This window comes from Dermochelys coriacea, chromosome 2 (genome assembly GCF_009764565.3).
Source record: "Dermochelys coriacea isolate rDerCor1 chromosome 2, rDerCor1.pri.v4, whole genome shotgun sequence".
In the NCBI taxonomy this organism is placed as follows: Eukaryota; Metazoa; Chordata; order Testudines; family Dermochelyidae; genus Dermochelys; species Dermochelys coriacea.
The window spans coordinates 17,009,746-17,029,713 of NC_050069.1; the positions used below are offsets into that span (position 1 = coordinate 17,009,746).

The 19,968-nt window shown below is 41.4% G+C and overlaps 1 protein-coding gene across 2 annotated transcripts in view; it reads left to right on the top strand.

The window, feature by feature from the left end:
- The window catches only part of DNAAF11 (dynein axonemal assembly factor 11), a 57,898-nt gene that overhangs the window by 16,849 nt on the left and 21,081 nt on the right, over positions 1–19,968 (top strand). For both annotated transcript variants that reach the window (XM_038390832.2, XM_038390831.2), the window contains 4 exons: positions 4,661–4,893; positions 8,706–8,897; positions 15,792–15,869; positions 19,018–19,083. In XM_038390832.2, the coding sequence (XP_038246760.2) occupies positions 4,661–4,893; positions 8,706–8,897; positions 15,792–15,869; positions 19,018–19,083 (569 nt within the window). The remainder of the gene's footprint in view (positions 1–4,660; positions 4,894–8,705; positions 8,898–15,791; positions 15,870–19,017; positions 19,084–19,968) is intronic.

Consider the following 19,968-nt stretch of genomic DNA (forward strand, 5'->3'; position numbering starts at 1 on the left):
TACTACAGAAAATTCTTTCCTGGGTAACTCAGATCCCATCCATCTAATATCCCATCTCAGGGGATTAGGCCTATTTACCCATAATATTTAAAGATCAATTAATTACCAAAATCATGTTATCCCATCATATCATCTCCTCCATAAACTTATCAAGTTTAATCTTAAAGCCAGATAGATCTTTTGCCCCCACTGCTTCCCTTGGAAGGCTATTCCAAAACTTCACTCCTCTGATGGTTAGAAACCTTCATCTAATTTCAAGTCTAAACTTCCTGGTGGCCAGTTTATACCCATTTGTTCTTGTGTCCACATTGGTGCTGAGCTGAAATAATTCCTCTCCCTCTCCTGTATTTATCCCTTTGATATATTTAGAGAGAGCAATCATATCTCCCCTCAACCTTCTTTTAGTTAGGCTAAACAAGCCAAGCTCCTTAAGTCTCCTTTCATAAGACAAGTTTTCCATTCCTCGGATCATCCTAGTAGCCCTTCTCTGTACCTGCTCCAGTTTGAATTCATCCTTTTTAAACATGGGAGACCAGAACTGCACACAGTATTCCAGGTGAGGTCTACACCAGTGCCTTGTATAATGGTACTAAAACCTCCTTATCCCTACTGGAAATACCTCGCCTGATGCATCCCAAAACCGCATTAGCTTTTTTTCAATTAAATTCTCCCATAAAGGAGAACTGATACTGATAAATAACACAGTTATGATAATGGCTTACCCAAAATATATTTTGGCTATCTTTTATGTTTTTATCAAAGATCTTTGAATGAAGTCCTGGTTTTTCTTTTCAAAGAATTCCAACTCTGAGGAGGGAAAATATACTAAAGAGGTTCTAATTTTTGTATAAAAAAACCAGTATATTTTTACAGGTTTCAGAGTAGCAGCCGTGTTAGTCTGTATTCTCAAAAAGAAAAGGAGTACTTGTGGCACCTTAGAGACTAACAAATTTATTAGAGCATAAGCTTTCGTGAGCTACAGCTCACTTCATCGGATGCATTTGGTGGAAAAAACAGAGTAGAGATTTATATACACACACACAGAGAACATGAAACAATGGGTTTATCATACACACTGTAAGGAGAGTGATCACTTAAGATAAGCCATCACCAACAGCAGGGGGGGGAAGGAGGAAAACCTTTCATGGTGACAAGCAGGTAGGCTAATTCCAGCAGTTAACAAGAATATCAGAGGAACAGTGGGGGGTGGGGTGGGAGGGAGAAATACCATGGGGAAATAGTTTTACTTTGTGTAATGACTCATCCATTCCCAGTCTCTATTCAAGCCTAAGTTAATTGTATCCAGTTTGCAAATTAATTCCAATTCAGCAGTCTCTCGTTGGAGTCTGTTTTGAAGCTTTTTTGTTGAAGTATAGCCACTCTTAGGTCTGTGATCGAGTGACCAGAGAGATTGAAGTGTTCTCCAACTGGTTTTTGAATGTTATAATTCTTGACGTCTGATTTGTGTCCATTCATTCTTTTACGTAGAGACTGTCCAGTTTGGCCAATGTACATGGCAGAGGGGCATTGCTGGCACATGATGGCATATATCACATTGGTAGATGCGCAGGTGAAGGAGCCTCTGATAGTGTGGCTGATGTGATTAGGCCCTATGATGGTATCCCCTGAATAGATATGTGGACAGAGGTTGGCAACGGGCTTTGTTGCAAGGATAGGTTCCTGGGTCAGTGGTTCTGTTGTGTGGTGTGTGGTTGCTGGTGAGTATTTGCTTCAGATTGGGGGGCTGTCTGTAAGCAAGGACTGGTCTGTCTCCCAAGATCTGAGAGAGCGATGGCTCGTCCTTCAGGATAGGTTGTAGATCCTTGATGATGCGTTGGAGGGGTTTTAGTTGGGGGCTGAAGGTGATGGCTAGTGGCGTTCTGTTGTTTTCTTTGTTGGGCCTGTCCTGTAGTAGGTGACTTCTGGGTACTCTTCTGGCTCTGTCAATCTGTTTCTTCACTTCAGCAGGTGGGTATTGTAGTTGTAGGAATGCATGATAGAGATCTTGTAGGTGTTTGTCTCTGTCTGAGGGGTTGGAGCAAATGCGGTTATATCGTAGCGCTTGGCTGTAGACAATGGATCGAGTGGTATGATCTGGATGAAAGCTAGAGGCATGTAGGTAGGAATAGCGGTCAGTAGGTTTCCGATATAGGGTGGTGTTTATGTGACAAGCCGTCAGGAACAGTATCCCCGATACTGTCACGGCTAACCTGGTGGCAGAACTTTGTGACTTTGTCCTGACCCATAACTATTTCACATTTGGTGACAATGTATACCTTCAAACCAGCGGCACTGCGATGGGTACCCGCATGGCCCCACAGTATGCCAACATTTTTATGGCTGACTTAGAACAACGCTTCCTCAGCTCTCGTTCCCTAATGCCCCTACTCTACTTGCGCTACATTGATGACATCTTCATCATCTGGACCCATGGAAAAGAAGCTCTTGAGGAATTCCACCATGATTTCAACAATTTCCATCCCACCATCAACCTCAGCCTGGACCAGTCCACACAGAGATCCACTTCCTGGACACTACGGTGCTAATAAGCGATGGTCACATAAACACCACCCTATATCGGAAACCTACTGACCGCTATTCCTACCTACATGCCTCTAGCTTTCATCCAGATCATACCACTCGATCCATTGTCTACAGCCAAGCGCTACGATATAACCGCATTTGCTCCAACCCCTCAGACAGAGACAAACACCTACAAGATCTCTATCATGCATTCCTACACAACAATACCCACCTGCTGAAGTGAAGAAACAGATTGACAGAGCCAGAAGAGTACCCAGAAGTCACCTACTACAGGACAGGCCCAACAAAGAAAACAACAGAACGCCACTAGCCATCACCTTCAGCCCCCAACTAAACCCCTCCAACGCATCATCAAGGATCTACAACCTATCCTGAAGGACGAGCCATCGCTCTCTCAGATCTTGGGAGACAGACCAGTCCTTGCTTACAGACAGCCCCCAATCTGAAGCAAATACTCACCAGCAACCACACACCACACAACAGAACCACTAACCCAGGAACCTATCCTTGCAACAAAGCCCGTTGCCAACTCTGTCCACATATCTATTCAGGGGATACCATCATAGGGCCTAATCACATCAGCCACACTATCAGAGGCTCCTTCACTCTGCGCATCTACCAATGTGATATATGCCATCATGTGCCAGCAATGCCCCTCTGCCATGTACATTGGCCAAACTGGACAGTCTCTACGTAAAAGAATGAATGGACACAAATCAGACGTCAAGAATTATAACATTCAAAAACCAGTTGGAGAACACTTCAATCTCTCTGGTCACTCGATCACAGACCTAAGAGTGGCTATACTTCAACAAAAAAGCTTCAAAAACAGACTCCAACGAGAGACTGCTGAATTGGAATTAATTTGCAAACTGGATACAATTAACTTAGGCTTGAATAGAGACTGGGAATGGATGAGTCATTACACAAAGTAAAACTATTTCCCCATGGTATTTCTCCCTCCCACCCCACCCCCCACTGTTCCTCTGATATTCTTGTTAACTGCTGGAATTAGCCTACCTGCTTGTCACCATGAAAGGTTTTCCTCCTTCCCCCCCCTGCTGTTGGTGATGGCTTATCTTAAGTGATCACTCTCCTTACAGTGTGTATGATAAACCCATTGTTTCATGTTCTCTGTGTGTGTGTATATAAATCTCTACTCTGTTTTTTCCACCAAATGCATCCGATGAAGTGAGCTGTAGCTCACGAAAGCTTATGCTCTAATAAATTTGTTAGTCTCTAAGGTGCCACAAGTACTCCTTTTCTTTTTGAGTATATTTTTAGCTGATTTTCATGCATGAGAAAAGTATGGGATTGATAGTACCAGAAAATAACACTTCTGTAAAACCCTTCTGAAGTCAATAGAAAGATTATAACTGATGTAAACGGGAATTGGATCACACCATATATGAGATGGGTACTCTAAGCAACAGCAGAAATTACAGTATAGACTCCCAGATAGGATAACGTAAATATAAGCAGACCTCCCTACCCACAACCACAGTTTCAGGGAGAAATGTCATTACAATCCACATATAAGCTCAGGATATTATCCACAAAAATACACAGTACCAGAAGACTTGCAGCAATCGGATGCTGGTCCCTTGTAATGTTTCTAGCTAACTCCCTAGGTGGCTGAAGATGAAACTCATTCAGGCTTAAACTCTATGACTGCAGAACTTGAGCACTTTTCAGGAACCCTAGAGGACCAGCATCTCTGGGGGCAATTCCCTTTTACAACATGGGGTTTGGGCACTCCAGGCCATACTGAATCATATATAAGTGGAGCCTTTAACCCTTCCTAAAATGTCAGAAATGGTCAGCACATATACAAGTGTTTACAGTATTTTCAGTAGTATGCTACAAACGTTGATCCAGTTTAAGGTAGTCTGATAGCATGAACAATTTATTAATTACAATCTTAAATATTTCTGCTGTAGCCTAATTTACATAATACTAAGAAGTTACTGGAAGTCTTCTAAAGTCTCCATTTGTATATTAAGATGATATAATCAAAATTAACCCAATCCTTGATGGATTTATTGATTTGTGTGTGAGATTTTCAATTTTTGCCAATTGTATATTTTTTTATTTGTTTTTTTGCTCTTTTGAGAAGTGGTTGGATAGTAAAGAAATAGAACGTTCTGAGAGGATTCAGGCATTGCAGAACTATCGACAGGTAGAGAAGCAAATTAGAGACCAGGAACAGGTTTACCTTCTCAAAAGGGCCAGAGAAAAAGAAGAGGCCCTAAAAAAAATACAAGAAAAGCAGGAGAAGAAGAAAGAAAAACAAAAAGAACCTAAACCTGGATTTGATAGACGTTGGTACACAGACATCAACAACATCAAGTATGTAAATTGATATCAGTACTCTTCTTTTTCCTGTGTTTGGTAAGAGAATTTCTTTTCCTGAGAAAATAATAATTACCTGGTACCAGGGCCGGATTTCCCATTGGGCACAGTAGGCACGTGCCTAGGGGTGTCAGCATTCTAGGAGTGCCTAAAAATTCATATTTTGCCACTTCCGGGTCCCGGCAGGGGCAGAGCTGGCTGAGGGGGAGACGGCTCCACGCAGCCCTGCTGGAGCACTTCTTGCTCAGCCCAGTTAACAGAGTGACCTCCCAGCTGGGCCGGTGAATGCAGCCAGGGGTCAGGGCTTGGGAGAGTGGGTTTCTGGGGGCATTTGTGGGGGGGGGGGTTCTGGGCAGTGGGGGTTTGTGGGGAGTATTGGGGGGTAGGGGAGGTGTATGTGTGTAGGGGCACTGGGCAGGGTAGGATCTGTGTGGGGGCACTGGGAAGTTGTGGTGGGGGTCGCAGGGCAGTGGGGAGTCTGTGGACGGAGGGGTGCTGGGTGGTGGGATGCCTAAAAGTTAAAAGTGGCGGGGTACCTCCACCGCCCACAGTGATTAGGAGCTCTGAGCTGCTACAGGTGGTGGGGGTACCCCACAGCTCCTGGCTGCCTCCGGGCGGCGGGGGGTACCCAACAGCTCCCGGCCACTGCAAGCAGCGGGGTGAAAGCTCCGAGCTGCCATGGGTGGCTGAGGCACCCTGCAGCTTCCAGCCGCTGCGGGGGATGGGGGGCTCTGAGCCTCTGCACCTAGGGGCGCCCAAGGTGGAAATCCTGTCCTGCTTGGTACATTACTTTTTTACATTCTGATTTTAAAATTGTGTATGTTTATCTTCATTGCTGATCTCACTTCTAATAGTTTAGCCTCTTCAGGCACAATAGGAGAGCATAATCCATCAGAGAACAGAACAGAGGATTTGTGAATCTTTTTACTGGGAAACCCTGTAGATTTTTGTTTCCTGAACCCAGTCTACTTTGTGGCTCTAAACTTATTTGCACTGTGGAAGGAGTTTTCTTTGATTAGATGGATCCAGATGGTGGAATACCTGTTTAGAGTGAGAAACATTATAAAAGAACATTTGCAGTCCAGTTGCCATTCTTGTTTATGGATAGTAATGTAGTATCTTGTGTTCCATGGAGACAGTATTATGGACATTTGGGCTCATAAATGATAATTCAGTCAAAACTTCAATGCTCACCAGTCATAGATCCAAAAGTCCTGAAGGTTGTAGTGGTTTAGGCTCTAGAGAAGATTATCACTGCTGAAGCCATAATAGATTGCTTGGCTAAAGTTGCTATTCAGTAACTGGTCAGGTCTTGGAAGCATTATGGCTTCATTTTGCAAGTATTTGCTTTCCAGGAACACTTCCTGTCTCATACAATATCTCTATTTCTTCATATTGTTTTTATTCACAGTTCCCCTCCCACTTTCATTTTCCTAACTTTATTTTGAGTCTTCTCATGTGTCTTATGTATCTTCTCATGTGTCTCATTATCCTTCGGTGTCACACATAACACACACCCTTTCTTCTTATATTTACACATACTTCTCACCCCTCTCCTCAGACAACTGTTATTAGTAGGCTATCTAGGTTTTTATAGGTTTCAGAGTAGCAGCTGTGTTAGTCTGTATTCGCAAAAAGAAAAGGAGTACTTGTGGCACCTTAGAGACTAACAAATTTATTAGAGCATAAGCTTTCGTGAGCTACAGCTCACTTCATCGGATGCATTTGGTGGAAAAAACAGAGGAGAGATTTATATACACACACACAGAGAACATGAAACAATGGGTTTATCATACACACTGTAAGGAGAGTGATCACTTAAGATAAGCCATCACCAACAGCAGGAGGGGGAAAGGAGGAAAACCTTTCATGGTGACAAGCAGGATTGACAGAGCCAGAAGAGTACCCAGAAGTCACCTACTACAGGACAGGCCCAACAAAGAAACAACAGAACGCCACTAGCCATCACCTTCAGCCCCCAACTAAAACCTCTCCAACGCATCATCAAGGATCTACAACCTATCCTGAAGGACGAGCCATCACTCTCTCAGATCTTGGGAGACAGACCAGTCCTTGCTTACAGACAGCCCCCCAATCTGAAGCAAATACTCACCAGCAACCACACACCACACAACAGAACCACTAACCCAGGAACCTATCCTTGCAACAAAGCCCGTTGCCAACTCTGTCCACATATCTATTCAGGGGATACCATCATAGGGCCTAATCACATCAGCCACACTATCAGAGGCTCATTCACCTGCGCATCTACCAATGTGATATATGCCATCATGTGCCAGCATTGCCCCTCTGCCATGTACATTGCCAAACTGGACAGTCTCTACGTAAAAGAATGAATGGACACAAATCAGACGTCAAGAATTATAACATTCAAAAAACCAGTTGGAGAACACTTCAATCTCTCTGGTCACTCGATCACAGACCTAAGAGTGGCTATACTTCAACAAAAAAGCTTCAAAAACAGACTCCAACGAGAGACTGCTGAATTGGAATTAATTTGCAAACTGGATACAATTAATTTAGGCTTGAATAGAGACTGGGAATGGATGAGTCATTACACAAAGTAAAACTATTTCCCCATGGTATTTCTCCCTCCCACCCCACCCCCCACTGTTCCTCTGATATTCTGGTTAACTGCTGGAATTAGCCTACCTGCATTGTCACCATGAAAGGTTTTCCTCCTTTCCCCCCCCCTGCTGTTGGTGATGGCTTATCTTAAGTGATCACTCTCCTTACAGTGTGTATGATAAACCCATTGTTTCATGTTCTCTGTGTGTGTGTATATAATCTCTCCTCTGTTTTTTCACCAAATGCATCCGATGAAGTGAGCTGTAGCTCACGAAAGCTTATGCTCTAATAAATTTGTTAGTCTCTAAGGTGCCACAAGTACTCCTTTTCTTTTTAGGTTTTTATAAGGTCAGTGTGGAATCTGGGTGACTACTTCTTTCTTGATGAATGAGACATATTCTAGCTGAGGATTTGCATTCCCAATGGAAATTTCCTGCTCTTCATTCTTTCTTTTGAGCTCTTCTATTGTTTTAGCACTTTAATAAAGTTCTCTGCTTTTTTTTTTGTACTGAAGAATTATGCTCCTCCAAGGTTAACTTTGCTGTAATGTCACATTTGTAGCTAACTGATGTAAATAGGGTTTGAAGATGGATATGGTTCAGGCTAGTGAGTCATTGACTCTCATCCAATAAATCAGTCAACAAGACCCATTCAATGAATTACGAATGCAATATAGGGTGCTTATAGTTGTGTGATGTTTGTCTTTGACTTAATCGGTATCTGTGCATATGTTGGCATTGTCATGCAGAAGAATTGAAGGAAATCTGAAGATCTAATGGTTTAAGCACAGGACTGCATGTTAAGAAAGCTGTGTTTTATTCCTTGGTCTGACATAGACTTGCTGTGTGGTCATGGGCAAAAGTCAAGATGACAAGAAGGAACCACATATTGTCATTATTGAGTCCAGCTACTTCAAAGAAAATTAACAAGAAAGTAATGAAACATTAAGGGAAAAACAGAACAGTTAAATAGCTACCCTGAGTCTTATGGAATATTCTGGTATTGGTAGAGTGATAATTAATACTACTATAATTAATAATATTTAATTAATTAATAATAATTATTAATAATAAAATCAATAAATAAAATTAATAATACAAATAATTGATTTATACTACTATATAAATTGGTGTGAGGACAAAATTGCTGCAGGATCCATTGCCAAGCCCTGCTACTCTTTCCACATTTCAAGGAATACCATTCTGTGTACTCTTTTCTAGCCCAGATCCTCTAGAAGACAAAGAAAACAACCAGCAGAAAGAAACAGAAAAGGAATACCAAGAATGGAAAATAGATGAAGATGATGAAGAGGACAGAGCTTTTTGGGAGGAGCCCACACCTTATACTCCAGAGTCTAGATTAGAAGCTCACAGACATCTTGAAGAAAAACGGAGAGTTAAAGAAAATATTAGGTATCTTGATTTTTACATAAGCCCTAAATTGGTTAAGGGGTAGATTTTCAAAGGCATAAAGTCCAGGTAGTCACCCAAATCCTATTGAAAGTCCAGTGAAAGTTGGGTGCTTAATTCCCACTTGTGCCAAAATGAAATGCTGTCTACTCTGTTCATTGTTCACTTTTGTTTTTTTTGTATTATTCATGATACCTGATACTGTTTTTCTCCGAATAGGTTTTTTTTAAATTTTAATTGGTTGTTTCTTTATTCAGCTCCAGTTTATGTTTTAGAAAGTTCAGTGTTCAGTTATCTAAATGCTATCTTCATTGCATTTGAGTGCTTACTTCTGCTATTAAAAGCATTTAATATGAGGGCATGCAACAGAATTCTACAGAATTTTTTCAGAAGCAGCACTTCATGTACCTTTTCCATATGACTTACAAAATTCCATGCATGTCTCAACATGAAAATTGGTTCTCGAGTAACAAGATCCTGCATGTTGTATGTGCTGTTTGGGTCAGGAGAACAGTCTTAATGTATAATCCCTGAAAAGTCATCTAAGGCCTGGTCTACACTATGGGGGGAGATCGACCTAAGATGCGCAACTTCAGCTATGAGAATAGCGTAGCTGAAGTCGAGGTCTCTTAGGTCAACTCACCTCACGTCCTCACGGCGCGGGGGTTGACTGCCACTGCTCCCTCGTCAACTCCGCTTCTGCCTCTCGCCGCGGTGGAGTACAGGAGTCAATGGCTGAGCAATCGGGGATCAATTTATCGTGTCTACACTAGACGTGATAAATCGATCCCCAGTAGATCGATCACTGCCTGCCAATCCAGCGGGTAGTGTAGACATACCCTAAGTTTTTGTTTGTTTGTTTTTTAGGATTCCACTGGAACTCCACATAAACTGAAACCAATGCATGGATATTTTACTAGATTTTTTTTTATAGCTATAGCCCGACATTTCAAAGATGGTGGATGCCCAAAGTTAGGGTCTTAAATTCATATTTAGGTACCTGAATAAAAGTGACCTACTTCTCAAATGAGCTGAGCACTTTAAGCTCCCTGTGATTTCTCCCTGTGAACCCTGTGGGTACTTAGCTGTTCTGAAAATCGGGCCACTTATTTAGGTGTCTGTAAATGAATTTAGGAATCAAACTTAGTCATCCAGGTTTGAAATGTCAGCTACAGTATTTACACTAATATTCATTGAAAGATATCATAATCACTTATTTAAGACTTGAAACTATGCTACGTTGGGTTATGATTCCATCACATCTAAAACGCTAAAGATGTTTGGGTTTAGTCAGTACTAGGGAGATCTCCAAGGAAAATTACAAAAAGAAAAGGAGTACTTGTGGCACCTTAGAGACTAACAAATTTATTAGAGCATAAGCTTTCGTGAGCTACAGCTCACTTCATCGGATGCATATGCTCTAATAAATTTGTTAGTCTCTAAGGTGCCACAAGTACTCCTTTTCTTTTTGCGAATACAGACTAACACGGCTACTACTCTGAAACCAAGGAAAATTTAGATTCTGTAGAAAGTGGTGTTGATGTTCATTAGATAATACTTTTCCTACTGCGCCAATATTAAATCAATGCCCCAAGATAATGTTAGAAGCACTCTTCTGGTACTTTAAGTACTGTCTTTGGGATGAGTAGTAATAAGTTCTGACCACTTCTCATTAAAAATCCACTGGCATTTTTGACTATTAACTCCAGTGTCTAGTCCAAATTCCAGTTTGAATAATTATATTCTGCCTTTCTTAATTTCTCATGGAATTTCAATGAGATGATGAATCCTTCCTCTCCTAAACTAATGTTATGTTTCATTTCACTAGTGGCTAGAGTCACTCATATATACACTGTAAGTGGAGATTCTTATAGCCAGGGAATATTGGGGGATATATTTCAGAGTAGCAGCCATGTTAGTCTGTATTCGCAAAAAGAAAAGGAGTACTTGTGGCACCTTAGAGACTAACAAATTTATAGAGCATAAGCTTTCGTGAGCTACAGCTCACTTCATCGGATGCATTTGGTGGAAAAAACAGAGGAGAGATTTATATACACACACACAGAGAACATGAAACAATGGGTTTATCATACACACTGTAAGGAGAGTGATCACTTAAGATAAGCCATCACCAACAGCGGGGGGGGAAAGGAGGAAAACCTTCCATGGTGACAAGCAGGTAGGCTAATTCCAGCAGTTAACCAGAATATCAGAGGAACAGTGGGGGGTGGGGTGGGAGGGAGAAATACCATGGGGAAATAGTTTTACTTTGTGTAATGACTCATCCATTCCCAGTCTCTATTCAAGCCTAAGTTAATTGTATCCAGTTTGCAAATTAATTCCAATCAGCAGTCTCTCGTTGGAGTCTGTTTTTGAAGCTTTTTTGTTGAAGTATAGCCACTCTTAGGTCTGTGATCGAGTGACCAGAGAGATTGAAGTGTTCTCCAACTGGTTTTTGAATGTTATAATTCTTGACGTCTGATTTGTGTCCATTCATTCTTTTAGGTAGAGACTGTCCAGTTTGGCCAATGTACATGGCAGAGGGGCATTGCTGGCACATGATGGCATATATCACATTGGTAGATGCGCAGGTGAACGAGCCTCTGATAGTGTGGCTGATGTGATTAGGCCCTATGATGGTATCCCCTGAATAGATATGTGGACAGAGTTGGCAACGGGCTTTGTTGCAAGGATAGGTTCCTGGGTTAGTGGTTCTGTTGTGTGGTGTGTGGTTGCTGGTGAGTATTTGCTTCAGATTGGGGGGCTGTCTGTAAGCAAGGACTGGTCTGTCTCCCAAGATCTGTGAGAGCGATGGCTCGTCCTTCAGGATAGGTTGTAGATCCTTGATGATGCGTTGGAGAGGTTTTAGTTGGGGGCTGAAGGTGATGGCTAGTGGCGTTCTGTTGTTTTCTTTGTTGGGCCTGTCCTGTAGTAGGTGACTTCTGGGTACTCTTCTGGCTCTGTCAATCTGTTTCTTCACTTCAGCAGGTGGGTATTGTAGTTGTAGGAATGCATGATAGAGATCTTGTAGGTGTTTGTCTCTGTCTGAGGGGTTGGAGCAAATGCGGTTATATCGTAGCGCTTGGCTGTAGACAATGGATCGAGTGGTATGATCTGGATGAAAGCTAGAGGCATGTAGGTAGGAATAGCGGTCAGTAGGTTTCCGATATAGGGTGGTGTTTATGTGACCATCGCTTATTAGCACCGTAGTGTCCAGGAAGTGGATCTCTTGTGTGGACTGGTCCAGGCTGAGGTTGATGGTGGGATGGAAATTGTTGAAATCATGGTGGAATTCCTCAAGAGCTTCTTTTCCATGGGTCCAGATGATGAAGATGTCATCAATGTAGCGCAAGTAGAGTAGGGGCATTAGGGGATGAGAGCTGAGGAAGCGTTGTTCTAAGTCAGCCATAAAAATGTTGGCATACTGTGGGGCCATGTGGGTACCCATCGCAGTGCCGCTGATTTGAAGGTATACATTGTCACCAAATGTGAAATAGTTATGGGTCAGGACAAAGTCACAAAGTTCTGCCACCAGGTTAGCCGTGACAGTATCGGGGATACTGTTCCTGACGGCTTGTAGTCCATCTTTGTGTGGAATGTTGGTGTAGAAGGCTTCTACATCCATAGTGGCTAGGATGGTGTTTTTAGGAAGATCACCAATGGACTGTAGTTTCCTCAGGAAATCGGTGGTGTCTCGAAGATAGCTGGGAGTGCTGGTAACGAAGGGCCTGAGGAGGGAGTCTACATAGCCAGACAATCCTGCTGTCAGGGTGCCAATGCCTGAGATGATGGGGCGTCCAGGATTTCCAGGTTTATGGATCTTGGGTAGCAGATAGAATACCCCAGGTCGGGGCTCCAGGGGTGTGTCTGTGCGGATTTGTTCTTGTGCTTTTTCAGGGAGTTTCTTGAGCAAATGCTGTAGTTTCTTTTGGTAACTCTCAGTGGGATCAGAGGGTAATGGCTTGTAGAAAGTGGTGTTGGAGAGCTGCCTAGTAGCCTCTTGTTCATACTCCGACCTATTCATGATGACGACAGCACCTCATTCCACACAAAGATGGACTACAAGCCGTCAGGAACAGTATCCCCGATACTGTCACGGCTAACCTGGTGGCAGAACTTTGTGACTTTGTCCTGACCCATAACTATTTCACATTTGGTGACAATGTATACCTTCAAATCAGCGGCACTGCGATGGGTACCCGCATGGCCCCACAGTATGCCAACATTTTTATGGCTGACTTAGAACAACGCTTCCTCAGCTCTCGTCCCCTAATGCCCCTACTCTACTTGCGCTACATTGATGACATCTTCATCATCTGGACCCATGGAAAAGAAGCTCTTGAGGAATTCCACCATGATTTCAACAATTTCCATCCCACCATCAACCTCAGCCTGGACCAGTCCACACAAGAGATCCACTTCCTGGACACTACGGTGCTAATAAGCGATGGTCACATAAACACCACCCTATATCGGAAACCTACTGACCGCTATTCCTACCTACATGCCTCTAGCTTTCATCCAGATCATACCACTCGATCCATTGTCTACAGCCAAGCGCTACGATATAACCGCATTTGCTCCAACCCCTCAGACAGAGACAAACACCTACAAGATCTCTATCATGCATTCCTACAACTACAATACCCACCTGCTGAAATGAAGAAACAGATTGACAGAGCCAGAAGAGTACCCAGAAGTCACCTACTACAGGACAGGCCCAACAAAGAAAACAACAGAACGCCACTAGCCATCACCTTCAGCCCCCAACTAAAACCTCTCCAACGCATCATCAAGGATCTACAACCTATCCTGAAGGACGAGCCATCGCTCTCTCAGATCTTGGGAGATAGACCAGTCCTTGCTTACAGACAGCCCCCCAATCTGAAGCAAATACTCACCAGCAACCACACACCACACAACAGAACCACTAACCCAGGAACCTATCCTTGCAACAAAGCCCGTTGCCAACTCTGTCCACATATCTATTCAGGGGATACCATCATAGGGCCTAATCACATCAGCCACACAATCAGAGGCTCGTTCACCTGCGCATCTACCAATGTGATATATGCCATCATGTGCCAGCAATGCCCCTCTGCCATGTACATTGGCCAAACTGGACAGTCTCTACCTAAAAGAATGAATGGACACAAATCAGACGTCAAGAATTATAACATTCAAAAACCAGTTGGAGAACACTTCAATCTCTCTGGTCACTCGATCACAGACCTATGAGTGGCTATACTTCAACAAAAAAGCTTCAAAAACAGACTCCAAGGAGAGACTGCTGAATTGGAATTAATTTGCAAACTGGATACAATTAACTTAGGCTTGAATAGAGACTGGGAATGGATGAGTCATTACACAAAGTAAAACTATTTCCCCATGGTATTTCTCCCCCCACCCCACCCCCCACTGTTCCTCTGATATTCTTGTTAACTGCTGGAATTAGCCTACCTGCTTGTCACCATGGAAGGTTTTCCTCCTTTCCCCCCCCTGCTGTTGGTGATGGCTTATCTTAAGTGATCACTCTCCTTACAGTGTGTATGATAAACCCATTGTTTCATGTTCTCTGTGTGTGTGTATATAAATCTCTCCTCTGTTTTTTCCACCAAATGCATCCGATGAAGTGAGCTGTAGCTCACGAAAGCTTATGCTCTAATAAATTTGTTAGTCTCTAAGGTGCCACAAGTACTCCTTTTCTTTTTGGGGGATATAGTGACTTCAAGGTATCTGGAAGCAGTTTAAACAACTTCCTATTTTCTTTTGGATTTTTACAAATGCATTACATTTTATGTGTAAACCACATCAACTAGGTGAATATTGACAAATTGTGCACTAAGAGAAAAAATGTGATATTTACAACATGATATTTTTAAAAAAAAATCTAGTTAGTTTTTTTCCATTAGAGAGAAGCAAATTCTTCTGTCGTATGACTAAGGTTTCTAGCTGAAAGCAATAAAAATATCCATTAAATATGTAGGCATCTTAAATTATCAAGCAAAATACTAATGATGGAGATCTGGACTCTTTTAGGATGAATTGGTTTGGTCAAAAGTACTCAAGGGGTGGCTTGTTCATTGCACTAATCAAAAGGCTAGGTGCAGTTTCAGTACTACTATGTGGGATTGGGAAGGGAAGGTTGTAGGAGACCTGATTTTATCATAGATTTATCGTATTATTATGATAACTTTGAAGGAAGAGGAGAACAGTACACATGTGCCAAAAATACCCCAAACACAAACACCAGATAATTGTTCAAATATTTACATGGATTCACTTTGGTCATACTCGTGCCCTTTTTATGTTTACTTCCTGCAAACATTTGAATAGTCAAGTATGACTATCACAAAATATTCCCAGGAAGCATATTTCAAAGGTTCATGCATAAGTATTTGGGGAAACCAATTTTAAATTTACACACACTATTATTTGCATCAGAAATGCCTGCTGATAATAGTAATGAGACCACATGATTTATGTGAAAAATCATAACTAGCAGCGCACCTTACATTTCAAATATTTGAAATCCATCCATTAATTAAATTTTGGGGAAAATATATATACATGTCAGACAAAGCTGAGGAAATTGCAAGCTGCTCACAGATACTCTGTGAAAAGAAAAAGAAGTTAAGCTCAATGAATAAAGAAAGTGTTTGCTGAATATTTGCTCATCTTTACTGGCAAGTTAAAATAACTTTTCTAGAGCAAAAGACAACATTGTATAACCTGTGTTGTTATTGGAAGAGCTTGTAATTTTAAAATCAAAAACTAAATCACATTGAACTTGCTGCCATATTTCTCTTCATTTTTTCTTTGCTGCTTCACAAAAGGATAAGAATGTGATAATAAACCTTTGTTTCCTTTTCTTTCTCTCTTTTTTTTTAATTAAAGAGGGCAAAAAGTGAAAGAGAAGCCACCTAGGACTTTAATCACTGCAGAAGGAAAAGTTCTGAATATGAACGAGCCAAAGTATGTGAGGAAAAATAATAACTTTAAATGAGTGAACTAGTACTTTGCTTTTTATAATAGGTTTGTTGAAGATATTAATGTAACAGGTCTGACAAATCCTAAAATCCAGTGCTGTATTTTGTTTCTGTTAAGGACGCAATGTTAATTATAGCAATATCTTGAAGTTAGGGAACTAATGAATTATCAATCCACTCAAAAATATTTAGCCACTTGCTCTTTAACATTTACAGATCTATTTATCTATAAAGACTTCAGATATTTTACTATTTTCCCTTCTAAGGTGTAGGGATCTTGCTAATTGTGGAAATGGGTTAATTATGTTTGACCATTGAAGGTAATTGTATGAACAGGTACTTTAAATGTAGAAAAATACATCAGAGTAATGTTTCTGGACCAAATATTTGCTTCCACTTGTAGGTGGGATGGAAACCTGGCCGATCTAGGTGATGGAAACCCCCTCTATTGGAATCGGGTTCAATAGCAGGGGAGAGAATGGAGCTGGGGGAAAACTCACCTACATTTTATTGCTGACATAGTTATTATGTGATATTGAAACTTTTCTCAAAAAGAAAAGAAGTACTTGTGGCACCTTAGAGACTAACAAATTTATTTGAGCATAAGCTTTCGTGAGCTACTGCTCATTTCATCGGATGCATTTGGTGAAAGTGAGCTGTAGCTCACAAAAGCTTATGCTCTAATAAATTTGTTAGTCTCTAAGGTGCCACAAGTACTCCTTTTCTTTTTGCGAATACAGACTAACATGGCTGCTACTCTGAAACCTGAAACTTTTCTGGAAGATGTTTCCAGAAACATCAGCTAGGTGGGGAGCCAGCAGCATGGTTCCATTGGAGCTGGGCTGCCTTTTCTTTGGGAGGGGGTAAGAAATAGAGTGGCGGCACAGAAGTTCCCTACAGATTGCCTTTGTCCCCAGCAGCTCCCATAAGATAGCAAGCATCTCTTTCTCCTCTCCTGCTGGAGGGAATGAAGAAGCCCTGTGAAGGAAACCTCATGATGTTTCCTGATCCCTAGACAAGTTTTTCTCATGTAGGGGGTGAAATGACAAGGTGTCTTTTTCCTAAGACCAGGTCAGCTGCAAAAAGCAAAGCTAACATAGCTTTTGATGATTAGTGTGGAGAGAATGTTGTTACATCTTTGGAAGGACAATCTAAAGCCATGCACATTTAAGGGCCTTGGAAACTGGCATTTTGATTTTGAGTGGTATGAATGGAATGAAGAGCAGTGGCAGAAGTTTTGGTGTTTATTCCAAGTACATCAGAAGAAGCTCACCCTTGTACTGATGTCTTCACTTTATTATAAAAATGTGTTGACAGCAATACAAAAAAGAGTAATTTTCTGTGCAAAGACAAAGTCTATAATAGCTTAAAATTTTGTGTTAACAGTACTGAATTATGGTTCTGAGAGGTACAGACATTTAGAATAAAGCTCTAGCACTATTTCTTTAGAAATAATGTTGCCCAGAGTTTTGCGTTGTCAGTAGTTACTAGTGGTATACTATTCATACAGGTCTTCTGCATTGGAATTTATTCAGTGGATTTATGTATATAGGGCCAGATTATGATAGACAGTTGCACAGGTGGGTGGGAAGCACACAAAGAGCTTCCACCCCCAAATTTCATGGTTTACACCAGGGCCTGTGACAGTTCCGGTGCTCATTGCACCCCTGGTAGTGAATGGAACCCAAAAGAGAACATAGGAGATGCATTCACAACAGGCACTTGGAAGGCACATTCCCTCCCCAGCATGGCTTCCACATTGCATTGCAGAAGCCTAGTAGAGCAAAGTCAGACTTCCCTCAGTGTTGTCTTTGACTGTCTACCAGAAAAATAGCTACATCCTGCATAGAAAGGAAGGATATTTCTTTGCTAGATAGACTGCTATCAAGAGAATGTTGCACTTCCTTTTTCAGCTCTCCATGTGTTGGGGGAATCTGCCTTATAGGAAAGAGACCTGGAAACATCTCTAGTGCTCATGGGGGAAAAAAGGCATGGAGATTTGGAATCATTCTTTTGTAGTCGTCTTCTCTGCACCTTCCCTTCAAAAACACTCCTAATCTAGACGGCTCACTGCTTCATAAAGCCTCCTCAGTCTGACTGTATTGAAATAGAGAAGACTAAAAAGTAACAAACATTACTGGCACATACATTTTATAGTGGAGAGACCCATTTATTAAAACTTTTAAGAGCTGAATTTTTCCCATCAATGATGTGAAACCCCATGTATCCGAGCTAGCGTGAGTCTAAACAGCAGCGTAGCCACAGCAGCATGGCTACTGGCAACAGAGGCACAGCTTAGTTGTGCCATGTATGTGCCCAACAGTTTCACGTGGGTTTGTGCTCAGCCTCTGCTGCCACTACCCATGCCACCGTGTCAACACTGCCATCGAACTAGTGCAAGCATGTGTACCGGAGCAGAGGAATTACACTCCTAGCTAATAGTGTTGATGAAGCCACAGATATACCCACGTTTTCTACACCCACTAGAAAAGTTTTCACCAGCAGATGTCTCTGTTCCTACAGGTTTCAGAGTAGCAGCCGTGTTAGTCTGTATTCGCAAAAAGAAAAGGAGGACTTGTGGCACCTTAGAGACTAACAAATTTATTTGAGCATAAGCTTTCGTGAGCTACAGCTCACTTCATCGGATGCATTTGGTGGAAAATACAGTGGGGAGATATACACCTATTTATATATTTATATATAAATATTTATATATTTATCTCCCCACTGTATTTTCCACCAAATGCATCCGATGAAGTGAGCTGTAGCTCACGAAAGTTTATGCTCAAATAAATTTGTTAGTCTCTAAGGTGCCACAAGTACTCCTTTTCAGTTCCTACAGTGACAGCTGGATTTTAATGAAACTGACCTTGTACTCTACTTTTAATTAGGTTTTCAGTCAAGAAGAAAAAAACCCGAAAAATAAAACAGAACCCCAGTTCAAACATCAGTAGTGTATACATTCATGTTGTGAAGCTGTAGATGATTCTAAAAAGACCATATGAAGTATTTTCAAAATTATGTTGGTATTAATCTAAAAAATGCTAGAAATTGAATGTAAAGTTATGGAATTATATGCTCACACAAATCAGTTGTATTTATTCTGAAGATTTTTTTTTAATCATTGTTACTAGGCTTCATTTCTTTTTGAAAGATGATGAAGAAAACAACCAGTTCATCCTGGATCTTGCTGTTTATAGGTCAGAATTATTTATTATCCTGATATTTGGGAGCAATTGTCACTGCTGTCATACACTGATATGCAGTATTCAAAATTCACCCTTCCCCACACACTGGGACTTTGTGAATGGAACAAAGCATGGTGGGAATGGAAGGAATGGAATCCACCCCCAAACCTGTGGGCAGGTGATGGGGTCCTTCATGTCTTGAATAGCCATTGTCTTGTATGCTTCTTTTATAGGCATTCTATATTGTTGGATCCATGTAAGCCCAGTTGCAATGGGCCTTTCCTGAGTTCACAACAGGGGTTCCTTCAGCACCAACCTATTTAGAGTTATGCAAAATCTCTTCTGCCTTCCTCACCCCTGCAAAAACCCCACTCTTTAACTCTTCTATTCACAATCGCTACCCTCTGCACTGCAGTGGAAGAATTTTGCCCCATTTGAGCACCTGGTAGAGTAAAGCTTGTGCAGTTATTAGTTATAAAACATGAACCAAGATATGCTTCAGGAATTATTTTGAGGAAGTACTCTGGTCTGTGTTTTATAGGAGGTCAGACTAGATGATCACAGTGGTCCCTTCTGGCATTTGAATCTATAAAATACTCTTGTTGTGTTGGAGGACTTTTTTTCCTTATACTCCGGTATTTCTGAGTTATCAGAATACAACTTTGTTTTAAGCTGTGGAAACGCTGTTCAAGTGTTGACGACAATAAGACTTTGAAGCTGGTATGTAGTAGTATGTGCTCTTCAGTGAGGATTGCAAACTTTACAAAATTTGAAAAAGTTAACCAAGAAGTAAAGAAGTTATAATAGAAGGAAGAAGAGAAAGTGATACATTGTACCGTCAGTGATGGGCTGAAGAGTATATAGATTGCTCAGTCAATAGCAGATATTAATCAAAGT